We start from the raw sequence: 14,752 nt of genomic DNA, 5'->3' as shown, positions 1-14,752 counted from the left end.
ACTACAAAAACGCAGCCATCTCAGTATCTTCTCGGCTACATCCAAGCATACTTTAAAGGTCAAGTTTCAAAATATTGTTAATTATACTAAAAGAATTTAATTGAGTTTGTAATGAAGATGAGGAAATAAACAAAAGAAATGAAATAAAATACATGTTTAGTGCTCTAGATTCATAATATTGTTTTATGTTAAAATATGTTTTGGGGGTATTAAAGAAGCAGTCCAGCAAAACAAAAAATTCCCATGCCTGGACCCTTTCAGCTGATTGTTTGTCACACTACAGAATTCCTTCACGTATACTGCCCTCATATTCCGGTAATTTCCTCATCCCCTGATCAGACACCATTTTGGCTTTATATTTCTCTTTGCTCTGTTATCAAACCCATGTAGGGCCTCATTCTCTAAGACTCAAATCAACTTCTGTAGCTGCTATGCCCATGGAAACACTCCTGAATGTACAGATCAGATCACATTAGATTCAAACCATCATGGTGCCTGTTCACGCACGGTCAAAAACCACACAGTAAAAGCTGTACATGGTTGTAGCTTATACAGGTGAAACCCTTTGCCGCTTTAACTGTACAAGATGTGCAGATAAACCCATTGCAAAACCGCAGCAGCTTGTGATAAAACCATGTGTGAATATTTGTTGTGTGGTTTAAAGAGGACCTTTGATGGTTTGGAGCACATGCAGTTTTATATACTGCTGGAAAGCAGACAGTGCGCTGAATTCAGCGCACTGTCGGATTTCCAGCAGTATATAAAACTGCATGTGCCCCAAACCATCAAAGGTCCTCTTTAAACCACTACATATATGAGCAGCCTTAAAGGGGTTTACAGACTTAAAATATTGATGACCTAGCCTAGTGAAAGAAAATGACTAACAGATTGATGGATGTTGGACACCTAACAGCCCAACTGATCAGCTGTCCTCAGCGGATACACATAAAATTGTGCAGGAAGCAGACAGCTGCATACACTGTGTAGTGGATGAATCGAGTAATTACAACTTAGCTAACACTCAGGTGATTACTACACACAAAAGAGCCGTCTGCTTTCTGCTCCATTCCCTGTGTATCAGCTGCCAGGCACAGCCGATTGATGAGGGTGTTGGATGTCGGACCCCTTCCTATAACATATTGATGAACTATGCTTAGGATAAGCCATGAATATTTTCGACATGGAAAAAGCCCCTTAATGCAGTTTCAGTATCCGTGTACAGTGAATAGTAGAGCCTTTATTCATTCTATGTACTTTTCCATCAGTCATATCATAATTCAGGTAACAGGGTAGCCCAAAAAAATTTACCCATTCCAGTGCCTGCAGGTGCAATCTCCCTTGCAAAGATTTCTAGCGCTTTCTTTTGTTTGTGATGAACACCAAGCCAAACGACTGCTTCTCGAACAACCTGAAAAGTGTCAGAAAATATTGCTAAAACCACAGACATGGTCTCAAATATTAAGAATTTCATTACCTTTTGTGTAAATATATCAGAACACATTTACTAAAAGCCAGGGGAAGATTTAGGTTAGGGATTCATGGCTTTTGCCAAGGTAAAACCACAACCACATGTTGTTGGCAATTTCAAGAAATCGACCATGTGCAACTTCTTGCAGTTGTTGTGGAAACTTTACTAAGTTTGTGGTTTTCAATTGAAAATGCACAAGCATTGCTATGAATCACTTGCCTTATATTTAACGGTTAAAGGAGTTTGCCGTGCAGATTTTTTTTTTTTTTTTTTTGGGAAAGGTCTGTTAATGGTTGTAATGGGTTAAGTAAAACCATATACCTTCAGCAGTGTTTGGAGTGATTTCTGGGTGTGTCTGGTTGCTGCCGACATCCTCTGCATTTGTTTACCTGGTATAACTTCTTACTGTGCAACTTCTACACTAGTTCCCTCTCACTCAGCTTTCCCCCCCACTGTCTCCTTAGCTACACTATCCTACCAATTACTATCCCCTCCCACCCTCTTCCAGTCTCCCTAGTCTAGAACTATTACCCATTACTAGCCCCTTCCAAGTCTTCCTAGGTAAACTATTCCGCCCACTACTAGCAGTGAGGAAGAGGGGAGGAGCCGTTCCTGGACAAAGAAATGCTTGGTAGGTACTTATGGGGACTGCGAGTGGGTTGATCGGGAGGGAAGAGTAATAGTGACATTCAGTTTCAGAAGCAGTGAAATGGAACGTCACTGGATTATTAGAAAATGACCCTGGGGGCGGTCACATGACTGATCCAGGGATATGGGCAATTATAGATTTTTTTATTTTTTTTTAAATCTAATTAAATTAGAAGTTAGGCGGGGGAGGGGGTTAGAGGGTTTACTTAAGGGGTTAATTCTTACTTTATCCTGGACAACCCCTTTCAGTTCAGCATACAGTATTAAAAAATAAAAAAGAAAAGCAAGTCTCCTCGTTTGCATTGGAATTTAGATTGTGAGCCCTATAGGTGACAGTGTTGATAATGTCTGTAAAGAGCTGTGGAAAATGATGGTGCTATATAAGTAAGCAAAATAAAATACATGTGTCTGTGAAATGAAAATAAATGCACCAAGGAGTTAATGGAATAAAACGTTCTGTTTGTGACTATAATAATATTTTATATATGCGCTTACAATATTAGCACAAAAGGATCAGTTTATTCTGTAGAACTGTACAATTGAATTGAGGCTTTGAATGTGAACGCACACAAAGGCTGCGGATGATATCTTGTAAACAGTGAGATCCCCTTCTGAAATGACATGACCTAGGCACATGGCTGCCAATAACTGCACTATCCTCTAAAATTTACTTTAAAGAGGACCTTTCGCCATTTTGGGGACATGCAGTTTAATACACCGCTACAAAGCAGACAGTGCGCTGAATTCAGTGCACTGTCGGCTTTCCCTTTCTGTGCCCTGGGGGAAGAGCTATTGGTGCCGGTACTGTGGCTCTTCACTGTCAGAAGGGCGTTTCTGACAGTCAGGAACGCCCTTCCTCACAGTAGCGCCTATAGTGCTGTACTGTGAGAGCAGTGAGGAACGCCCCATCCCTCTCTTGTTAGTACTTCTCCATAGACAAGTACTGGCAGGGGAGGAGGGGGGGAGGCGACAAAAGCCTTCTACCATAATGTTTTTACTTTTCTGATGAAAGAAAAATTCTGCATGTTTCTGTTACAAAAGTAAACAAACATGACGGAAGAAAGTCTTATGTTTTGTTTTTTTTGTATTACATTGGTCTGTCTCTGTTACTCCTCTACTGGGTAATTTCTTTTTGGAGGTCTTTATGAGGGTGCTCTGTCTTTACATACCCTTCAGTAACCACCCAGTATTCTAACATTTGATAAACCCATGAAATCCTGTTGCTAACATACTCATTTAGACACACAAAAGAAAAAAAAAAAAAAAAAAACACCCCGGTAAATTCTTACATCTTTGCCTCTGGCATGTGGTCCATATATATCTTCCGCACCAATAATCTGTATATGCACTGCACTATAGTCCTCCAAACCATGCCGTTTAAACATTTCTCGGGTTCTAAAGTAGTATAAAACAAAAAGCAACAATATTAATCATAGGTTAGTCTCTTAGGAAGGTCACGGTGTCTGCTCCTATGTAGGCAACACAGAAACATAGTCCCCAAATGGTGTGGGATCAAAACAAGACACATTCACATGAGAAGTCTATAATACCCGGGGCACAACAAGAATACAAGTACAAAAGTTGTTCACAGTAGGACAATGGAAATTGTTGGAGTAAGCAAAGATAGAAAGGTATACAAAAAAAATCTAATGCTGAAGAACCATCAGTCAGGCATTTAATTTACTTGAAAAGGAGTAAAGTGAAATTGTGCTATGAGGAAAGCAGTATAATAAAGCTAGAGCAAAAAAAAAAAAAAGAGCAAGGACAGTCCATAGCAATCATTCATATTCTGTTGATCTGCTCTTTGGGAAAGGAACAATTGTGTGAAGTTCTATTACCTTTTCAGAATGCTCTCGGCTGTGCGCCTTCCTTTATCTGCTGACCTTGGCCCTCCGACTGCACATACAGCAGTGGCTCTGTATCCATCCAGATATGTGGCACACACCTGGTTACAGTTATTAATGTTACTATCAGAATCCATTGTTAGGATTTGTAGTGATATGTTACAATACTAAAATACTTCTATTGGCAAGAAAACTGCATTCACTTTGCAAATTGCTGGTTAAAAAGTTTTATTTGTTCTTTATTTTTCTTGGAGGAATACTTGTCATTTAGAGAAACAGGTTTACGCTAGGGTCACCACTTCTGATACACTTTCCAATGGCCCCTTTACACAAAGCAATTATCGGGCCAGTTATGGGAACTAACATTCCTAAGAATAGTAATTTCTTATAAATTGTAAATAGTAAAAATGGTCACTGGACAAATACGTAAACACTTGCTTACTGGGTTATTGAATTGTTTATGTAACGTAAGCAAAAGTAGATTGTTAAACATCATTCCGTGTAGACTGCCAGCATATGCAATCTCATATCGCACCAATGATATGCTACGTTAAAATAAATAAATAAATAAATAACCGTAAAAAAAAAAATAAAATCATTTTTCTAACATTTTTATTTTCTCATTGTAGGCTTTTAATTCTATTTTCTGTATATGATTATAGGAGCCATCATCTTGCCTTAGCTTCTTCTCTGCTCTGTTAACAGTATTTGGTGATCGGCTATACAGCAGAAGCAACTCAATGAGGTCTATGGGGAGCTGAGTAGATATGATGTAGCATTAGCTACTGTCAGTAGTGGATGCAATGATAAGCAAGTGGCGTCATCTTACATTGTGATCCTGTCTATGATATAAAGGAATCTTAAAAATATGTTTAACATAAAAACTTGATTTAAAAATATACATTCCCTTTAATGGCAGAAAACCATTGGGCAAAAACCTTCCTGATTGTTGCCATAAAACTGTTTCCGTGCAAAGGAGCCTTGGGGAACGAATCAGCATTTACATGGGAAATTCAGCCAAGAATCATCTGCTGACATGTTATAATCTACTCTGAAGTAACTGCAATTTTCTGGCAACATTTTAAGTAAAGCCGCACTTGAATGACTTGCATGTGATGACTGAGGAATATTTATGAAAACTGTCAAAAATGTTACCTATACCAGAACCAATAACTCTGTTACTTTAGAAAAGAATAAAAGCTGCAAAGACAATTCTCAGTCAGTCTCATAAACTTGGTGAGTTAGGTTGACAATCTAATGTGTATGGCCAGCTTTATTCTACTACTGTTCGTAGTGCATGGCTGGTTGGCTTAGGCACCTGTTTGCAACGGTCGGGACTAAAATACCTGAACTCAATATAATATGGAAAGAACTCATACTTTTGCTATATAAGCCTTTATAAACGGACCTCACTGCACTGAAAATCATATAATAGAAAAATATGTCACATTAAAAGCCAAGTTATCAAAAACAGAAAACCTTATAAAATGACGAAGGTTTCACTCCTCGGGCACCTTGGACAGTAACCGCTTCAGCATCTGAGAAAGCAAAAGGCCACAAGTGAGATGGATGAAATTACATGTGTACACGGTTTTTAGGGTTATTCAATTTAAAGGTCAAGAATTCTGTTATTCTGTTTTATCCACTTATCTGCAGCTTTTCTGACTAGGATAGATATGTGTACCTATTATCACACAGCTAATGGCAAAAGTGGACTAGTCTATGAAATGATAAATTATTTGGTACAGTTTCCTATACACATCATGATGCAATAAAGTACTAAGCCTGAAAAAAAAATAAAAAAATAAAAATAGAAAGTTTGATCAACAAGTTTTATGACCTCTAGAACTCCTTGTATCTACATATTATGAAACCTCAATCCAGACTTATCCCGGCGTTAAAGCAAGCAAACAATAGCCTAGAAGTTTCATTGCACTACCCATCTTCTGCATGTTGTTGTGTCATAAGGTTTACTATGCACATCCGTGATTGGAGATGGTCACATAGATGGTGTAAGCGGAATAAAGACTTTACTAAGGTGGAAAAAAAATACATAAAATGTAATGTTTATTAAATTTATAAATAATGGTTCACATAAAAGACATTAAAGGACAAAACAAATCCGGACCACTCAAAAACCAATGTCTTGTTAAATTTACACAGGGATCAGTGTCTGTGCTACACGTTATAACAGCATAGCTGTTTTTCATCAAAATTAACCCCAAATATATTGGGCTCATCAGCAAAGTGGAAGCTAGTCACCACTATTTGTGGTAGAAGTTCATAACACTATAGACTGAATTACATAATATACAGGTGAAGCCTACAAACCATCCAGGCTTGAACCATCTTGAATCACAGCAGCTTGATCAGCACAGAATGGAATGGCTGTAGGCACACTATAGACTATAGTATAGAGCAACCATATGGAGCAGATACCATAGAGTATTCACATCAATTACACAATATATAGGTGAAGTGCCGCCATTACCCAACATCTAGAGGCCAATATTAATTAACCACTAGGACCCAAAAAAAAGCAAAAAAAAAAAAAAAAGTGCCTACTTAAGATCTCTATAGTAATAAAAATCTGCAGTGCAGGTTCCTATTAGTGAATCCTTGTACTCCGTAGAAAGCCAGGTGTTGCCTACAGCCTTGTCATTCTGTGACTAAGCTGTAGACAAACAAAGCAGAATTGCAAAAGTAATATATTTAGGAAAAGTCTTCAATTTACATAAGCGACCAGTATAGATAGTACCCTTGATATGGGAATCCCCCTTTAATTCAGGCATCTGCTGTCCTGTACCTCTGGCGTTAGGAAATGTACATATTACATAAGAACATGAGAGCGGTGAATGGTGATCTGCACACAGGGTGCTACGGTGCATTTGATGCAGGAGGGATGACAAAGTATAAGTTCCCTTGCAGACGACCGTATGAATGGTCAGTGTGCTATCCGGGATTTACCTGAATAGCACACACCCATTCATTTCTGTGGGCCAGCACACATGACCATGAATTACATGGTCTAGTGTGTGGGCCGAAAGCCCAGGCCGCAAAATACGGTACAGGTCCTGTTCCTGTCCAGTTTTGCGGCCCTGCTTCTGCGGCTCCAATTCAATGAATGAAAGGGGCTGCAGAAGTATGGCTGGTGCACAGCCGGAATACGGATGACATACCTGTGTCACCCATGCGCTGCCCGTGCGGTTAATTCACGATAGCCAGTTAGTACACAATCATGTGCAACTGGTTTTACTTTGTCAAGCTGGAACAATGAACTATACAGTATCATATTATCCAAAGTAAAATGTTAGACTTTGGGGTAAATTTGGGTGAATAAAACAGATGGAAAACAGGGCTTAAAAAGTTCAGATGCAGTTCATACAGCGCGCACAGGATGTACAGTATATACAGTAAAGATAATTTTAATCAAGGAAAATAATGAATGGCCCATGTAAAGATATTAACTTCCAATCTGCTTCTGCTGTACGTGTCAAAGCACTTGAGTCTAAAATGTGTAGAGATCGACATTTTCTCCATCCGCTCCAGAGAACTTTTAAAAAGTTCACAGAGAAGTTCACTTAAAGTTCAACCATGTTATTTTAAGTTTTTCTCAAGGTAAAAGTTCATTGGGAGGTTAAAATACATTTCTGCAAATAACCCTGAAACATACGTTTTTGGCTATTTGTCAATAGGACATACATCATTAGGTAAACATTTACATTCCCAATCTGTCATAAACTAGTACAGAGCCCATCAGCTGGTAATGCATAAATCACTACATACGTCCGGAAATGTAAAGGTATTTTTTAGAGAAATCTGAGTGTCATAAATAAAGAACGGGAATGAAATAAAACCCAAATATATTGAGGTCACGCACAGGCTAGCATGTTCACATTAGCTCTCATCTCAACCTCAGCTGTTCCTTATCCTGTTTGCGAACTGCCTGAATGCCACAGGAGGTGAAGAAGAAGTAGAAAAACAAGACTTCATGGACGGCCCTTTAATCCATTCTATTATAAAGCAGTCCAGTCTGAAATAAAACCTGGTAGAAGTCTTTTGCCATCTTCGCTTATAAATTCCCCCTTCAATTGCTGCCTAAAGCCCACTTTGCAGAAATAAGCACAACAAGGTTGATTATTCATTCTTATTATCAGTGTTTCAATGTACTAAGCTACTAAAGATACAGAAACCAGGCCGAGAAAGTGGTCTATCAATGTAACACAAAGAAGATCACAATTTGTCTTTGGCCTATCAAGCGTATAGAAACACTTTGGTCTTTACAAAAATAAGGATTATTTTGGACTTGTGAGAAAAGGGATAGCAAGACATTGGCTAGATCCCATTCCACCTATAATAAGGGAAATTATGGGACAATAAGGATGAAACTGAAGGTGTACATAAAGAGAGGAGTGGTGCAGACATTCAAGAAACAATGGGTGAAATGGATAGAATATCCTGGGCTAGCCACTAGATAGCTTCTGAAGAGTAGACTAGGAGACAGACATTGAGATGGAAAATGTTGTGGAACACAGTTTTGGGAGTGGTGGTAAATGGTGGTAAATGTGCTTTTACTTGGTACTGTGAACTCACATATGATTAACTTGCTGCAATGTACAGTACAGTATAGTGGATGAGATGCCATATTTCCAGAATAGTTTCCACAGCAGTCAAAAAAACAAAAACAAAAACACACATCAGGGGCCCGCCAGGCCTTGTGGCAGCTGCTACCACGGTAGTTAGGACTCTGCATTCTGCTATAGACTCAGCTACATATTGAAAGCAATCAGATGACACTGGGAGAGACATCTGAGTGTCATTTAAGTGCATTCTGCTATGCACTTACCTCTGGGGGGAGGGTTCTTATCCATTCTCTCTGCACTTCAGCATGCAATCACTTGTTTTCTTATTCAATAAACTGCAATACTTCTGTTCATTTTCTGACATATTACACCTTTTCCACAGAGTGTCATGAGCATACTATAATTCCAGGTCTATGGCCCTTAACAAGGCCCCACAACCCCTCAGCACTCAGTGAGTGTGCCATGGGGAAGGGAGCAATTGGGGTATATGGGGAGGGGTAGTCATTTCTATTATTATATTAAATAAGAAAGTTGGTTACTGTTTTTTTTAACGTCAATAAAAACTATTGTTAAAATCTGCATGGAGGTGCCCTCATTTTTCAAGAAAACATTAGTAAATGATGACATTTTGCATTCTGAAATGGATGTATAATAACCTTTGCTCTCGGGATAACCTCTTTAAGTGCAGCTAGTTGCTGTTTTTATCATAGGGAAATTACTATTATTCTGTGTGGTTTATGTACTTTGTGCTAATGATGGCTTACATGGAAAATGCAATGAAGGTCATTTTGGTGACCCCAAGCTTCTGTTAAAGCCTTCAAAATTCATAAAGCACATGGGAGCAAGAGGGTTTTTATGTTTAATATAAGCATGTAATGTCCCCAAATCATAAAAAACTGCTAATAATCTATGTTAGGATTTATACACTAACTCAAATAATATCTATAAATACTATACGTACCTTGAAGTTCACTTATAGAAACATTGGAAAAATCACAGGATACATCTGGAAGAATATAGTGCTCGGGATCACCAATTTCATAAACTAATTGCTCAGCAACAGTGCCAAAAGAGATAAGTCCTCCAGTTTCCCGAGGCTTTGATATGATGAATTTCCCATCTGAGGTACATTCTGCTATTGGAAAGCCAATATTATCCCTGGTAAGAGAAGCATAAAATCTCAAATGGGTTTAGAGAGAAAAAGAAACATACATGCAATAGCTAAAGGCTCTATTCAGATGACCAGGGTGAAAAACAGCTATGAAAAAGGGATGTTTTTCAAGGCCCATTTTCACAGATCCTTATAGATTTCAGGTTGAGGGATTTGCCCAGTCCGTTAAAACACACTTGAGTAGCCCCATTCACTTTTTTTAAATGACTGTCATGATCAGTAATGAGAACCAGGAACATTGTATGTGTGAATAAGAAAATATGTAATGTACAGAAAATGAAGGGATAGCAAAAAATGATCACTATTTCAAGAGACTGCTTTTTCTTTTTTGAAAGTCACAACCACAAAAATCCAACATGCACCAAAATTGAGACAGTTGTGCAGTTTTAATACATACCGCATGCATGAACTATTTTTTTTTTAAATTCATAGACAGACTGCTAACCAGAGGCTGTTGACAGATCTAGAATTCATTGTTTATTACCTTGTGTGTACACTGCCCTGCTAGGAAAGGATAGGATTCAAGTTTTTCTAAATAACACCTAAATATTCTTGCAGCTAAATATATTAAACACATTATTCCCTAATGTTGTTCAGAAAAGTAGAGCACCAGCACTGTTCCAACATCTCAAAAAAAAATAAAAAAAAATCTATTAAGATTGCCAGAATCAGCTGTAACAGTGTGTCCCCTGTCTTAGTCCCTATGTTTATGTATCTTACTATGAGATAACCAAGTAACAGGAAATATAAAAAAGATTCAGGAGGTCTATATCCCCCACCCCTTCCCCAACAGCAGATGCCACAGGAAAGAAGTTTGCCCATGTTATTCTGCTTTTGACGAGAGAGGTCACAACAGGGGCCCATTTTGTGCCAGCTAGTGCAACCCCAGTCATGTGAAAGCTTAAAAACAAAAAAGTTGACATTATTATCCAGATATAAATATGAACAAATCACTATGTTAACCTAATGTGCAAAAGGTCAGTAAAATGCACCTGGTCAAACATATCCAGTCATTAAGGGGTTAAAAACTGTGGGATAATTTGTTGGTAAAAGACTATACATCTCCAAACTCCGGATGGATAGTGCTGATACTGATAAACCAACAAGGGCTTATGTACACACAAGTAAAATAAACTGTCTAAAGCAGCCGTGGTCTGCACTGTAGCTACTGTGGATTATGGCATTACCAGCTATCCAAATGTGAGCAATAAAATTCATTCAAAGGCCATTACAACCGCGGCTTAAACTAAACTACAAAGCCAGCACAAGAAAACCAGTATACAGTACCATGCATTTCATATGATAAGATTTTTGGATTAATATATAATACATAAATATTCCAAAGTCACTTGGAAAAGTAAAACAGTTTTTCCACTTTCTACCTGAAATCTTTGCTTTTGCTTTTTCACCCCTACTCACACATAATTTAAGGGGGTTATGCCAGAAAAGTTATTTATCCCCTATTCATAGAACATAATTGGTGGGCATCCATCCACTAAGACTCCGAACGATCCTGAGAACTAGGGCGATTTACTCTCATTGTGAATGGAATAGTGGATGCAGAATGTGAACTCCACTCACATCACTTTAGTGCTGAAAATAGTCAAAAATACAGCACTAAGCCATCTCCAACACCGCTATTGAAATGAATGAAGTGGAGGTAGACACCACAGTTCTTGGGATCAGTAGGGTCTCCCACCGCTTTAATACTTCCGTAAAAAGGCAAGCAGCGAAATCCACAGGAATCAATTTTAGACATTTTGACTGAAGACCCATTTTGATCACATTTTTGATAAGTTTCCCATCATCTGGGCCTAATCAGGAGCGGGATGCACTGCATCGGCATCCAGTTGCAGCTAGCCACACAAAAAGGTTCTGCTACTGCTGCAGAGAGACTGACACTGGTCACGGACGCTGTGGCAGTGACTGGCTGCGGCAGTTTTTAGTATTGTTACATCACTGGAATACATAGTAACACTGGAGATAACAGAAACAGATCAGTAGAAAGTATTAGAGCCTAGGCCTTTAAGTTATAACAAGGGTCTCAAACTTGGACCCTATAGTATAATTAGCAGTGGCCGAGGGGAGGTGAGTACACAAACTGTGTAACTCACCTCCCTTGGGCTCTGGCATGAGCCCCCATCCTCTTCGATCTATGATTGGATATCAGCAGTTATGCAAGACATGTGGCATCATAACCCTTGCATCCATGTGTCATAACGCCACGTGACCCATGTGACTGCTGTGGCCCAATCAGCAGTCCACATAATAGAAGTTCTGGTTCAGACTTGGTTAGTCCAAACAAAACTGCAGGGTGAACCTTGTGAATACTGTAATAACCAAACCCAAATAACCAACGAGCTCAAATTTTGGTTATTATGCGATTAATAGTCTAGCCATAGTTTCTGCTACAGTAAGGGAGGAATGATACTAAAGTAGAGACTACAATATCACCAATGATAAAAAAAAAAAGGATCATCAGGTAACTGAAGTAAATGCGAGAAGCCTGGATGGCTAGCATACCTGTGTAAATAATGCAAAAGATATATTATACTGTAAGAAAATGAGAATATATCCAGCTTACCAGTCAGGTACAAGATGCCAGTCAGTGTATATCCCACCTGTGCACTGTGCACCGCATTCAATAAGATGGCCAGCAAGACTGTCAAGAACACGGGACATACGTTACATGTGCTATAAACAAGTTCAGGCTATTCTGTACAAGGTAAGCACTAATACACACGAAAGCTATAGACAATTTGGCACCTATTCTATTTGTACCATGTCAGCGCAATTCTAATATACAAAATGAATGCTTTAAGTAGTTGTTAAGCAATATTCTTCTCCTATTCTAGCCAGCAGAAATGGGAAGAGGCAATCTTATTACTGACAAATTGTCTTCTCCTCCACTTATTTCAGACAGGGTGTTATTATGGTGTGTCATTGTTGATGGTGCAGTGGTAAGAGATGAACTGCCAAGGTGTTTTTAATGGAGGCTGTTAGGTAGATAGTCCATTACAAATGAAATAAAATACATTTCTTAGTGTTCTTCAGTTATCTACACTCACCGGCCACTTTATTAGGTACACCTGTCCAACTGCTCGTTAACACTTAATTTCTAATCAGTCAATCACATGGCGGCAACTCACGCACAACCATCTCTGGGGTTTACAGAGAATGGTCCGAAAAAGAAAAAACATCCAGTGAGCGGCAGTTCTGTGGGCGGAAATGCGTTGTTGATGCCAGAGGTCAGAGGAGAATGGCCAGACTGGTTCGAGCTGATAGAAAGGCAACAGTGACTCAAATAGCCACCCGTTACAACCAAGGTAGCCAGAAGAGCATCTCTGAACGCCGCACAGTACGTCGAACTTTGAGGCAGATGGGCTACAGCAGCAGAAGACCACACCGGGTGCCACTCCTTTCAGCTAAGAACAGGAAACTGAGGCTACAATTTGTATCAAACAAAAAATATATAGGGCAAATCTAGGTAGTGTTTAACAGAAACCAACCATATTGACCCATAGGCCAACTACCATATAAGAACAAAAAATCGGTATAAAAAATATAAATTTATTGAAAAACATAAATAACAATAAATATGGATTCAGAGGCAATTTGTGCAACCAACAATGGATGCAATGAAATACATACTAGCAGGTTTCCATAAAGAATGCACTTTATAATTAGTCAATGCAATACTGAATGACAAAAACAAGAGTACTCCATAGAGTGGGTATCATTCACTGTGTTCAAATAGGTATATGAAAGGATCATAGATCACTAGTAGAGATGAGCGAACAGTGTTCTATCGAACTCATGTTCGATCGGATATTAGGCTGTTCGGCATGTTCGAATCGAATCGAACACCGCGTGGTAAAGTGCGCCATTACTCGATTCCCCTCCCACCTTCCCTGGCGCCTTTTTTGCTCCAATAACAGCGCAGGGTAGGTGGGACAGGAACTACGACACCGGTGACGTTGAAAAAAGTAGGCAAAACCCATTGGCTGCCGAAAACATGTGACCTCTAATTTAAAAGAACAGCGCCGCCCAGCTTCGCGTCATTCTGAGCTTGCAATTCACCGGGGACGGAGGTTTCCGTCCAGCTAGCTAGGGCTTAGATTCTGGGTAGGCAGGGACAGGCTAGGATAGGAAGGAGAAGACAACCAACAGCTCTTGTAAGAGCTAAATTCCAGGGAGAAGCTTGTCAGTGTAACGTGGCACTGACGGGCTCAATCGCCGCAACCCAGCTTTCCCAGGATCCTGAATGGAATACACTGTCAGTGTATTCCCGTATACCCGATATATACCCCGATACCCGTTCCAACGGTGTGCCCCCCCACCTTCACCCCAGAAATACCCTGCAAGTCCCCTAGCAATAGAATTGGGGCTATATACACCCACAATTTTTACTACTGGTATACAGTGCCATTGTCTGACTGGGAATTCAAAGAATATATTGGGAATACAAATACCCTCATTTCTTGCTACTGCCATATAGTGCCAGTTTCTGACTGGTAATTCAAAGAATATATTGGGGTTACGTGCACCCACAATTTTTACTACTGGTATACAGTGCCATTGTCTGACTGGGAATTCAAAGAATATATTGGGAATACAAATACCCTCATTTCTTGCTACTGCCATATAGTGCCAGTGTCTGACTGGGAATTCAAAGAATATATTGGGGTTACGTGCACCCACAATTTTTACTACTGGTATACAGTGCCATTGTCTGACTGGGAATTCAAAGAGTATATTGGGAATACAAATACCCTCATTTCTTGCTACTGCCATATAGTGCCAGTTTCTGACTGGGAATTCAAAGAATATATTGGGGTTACGTGCACCCACAATTTTTACTACTGGTATACAGTGCCATTGTCTGACTGGGAATTCAAAGAATATATTGGGGTTATAAATACCCTCATTTCTTGCTACTGCCATATAGTGCCAGTTTCTGACTGGTAATTCAAAGAATATATTGGGGTTACGTGCACCCACAATTTTTACTACTGGTATACAGTGCCATTGTCTGACT

At 39.3% G+C, this 14,752-nt stretch overlaps 1 protein-coding gene across 1 annotated transcript in view; it reads right to left on the bottom strand.

The window, feature by feature from the left end:
- LOC142219380 (uncharacterized) overlaps nucleotides 1-14,752 on the bottom strand; it is a 75,115-nt gene that overhangs the window by 20,458 nt on the left and 39,905 nt on the right. Inside the window, exons 9-14 of the mRNA XM_075257418.1 lie at nucleotides 12,299-12,376; nucleotides 9,505-9,701; nucleotides 5,440-5,498; nucleotides 3,955-4,061; nucleotides 3,406-3,511; nucleotides 1,309-1,408 (exon numbers count right to left, since the gene is read on the bottom strand). Of these exons, the coding sequence (XP_075113519.1) occupies nucleotides 1,309-1,408; nucleotides 3,406-3,511; nucleotides 3,955-4,061; nucleotides 5,440-5,498; nucleotides 9,505-9,701; nucleotides 12,299-12,376 (647 nt within the window). The remainder of the gene's footprint in view (nucleotides 1-1,308; nucleotides 1,409-3,405; nucleotides 3,512-3,954; nucleotides 4,062-5,439; nucleotides 5,499-9,504; nucleotides 9,702-12,298; nucleotides 12,377-14,752) is intronic.

Source organism: Leptodactylus fuscus, chromosome 1, assembly GCF_031893055.1.
Source record: "Leptodactylus fuscus isolate aLepFus1 chromosome 1, aLepFus1.hap2, whole genome shotgun sequence".
NCBI classification, from domain to species: Eukaryota; Metazoa; Chordata; class Amphibia; order Anura; family Leptodactylidae; genus Leptodactylus; species Leptodactylus fuscus.
Note: the sequence above shows the minus strand (reverse complement) of the source record. Positions and strands in the feature narration are given on the sequence as shown.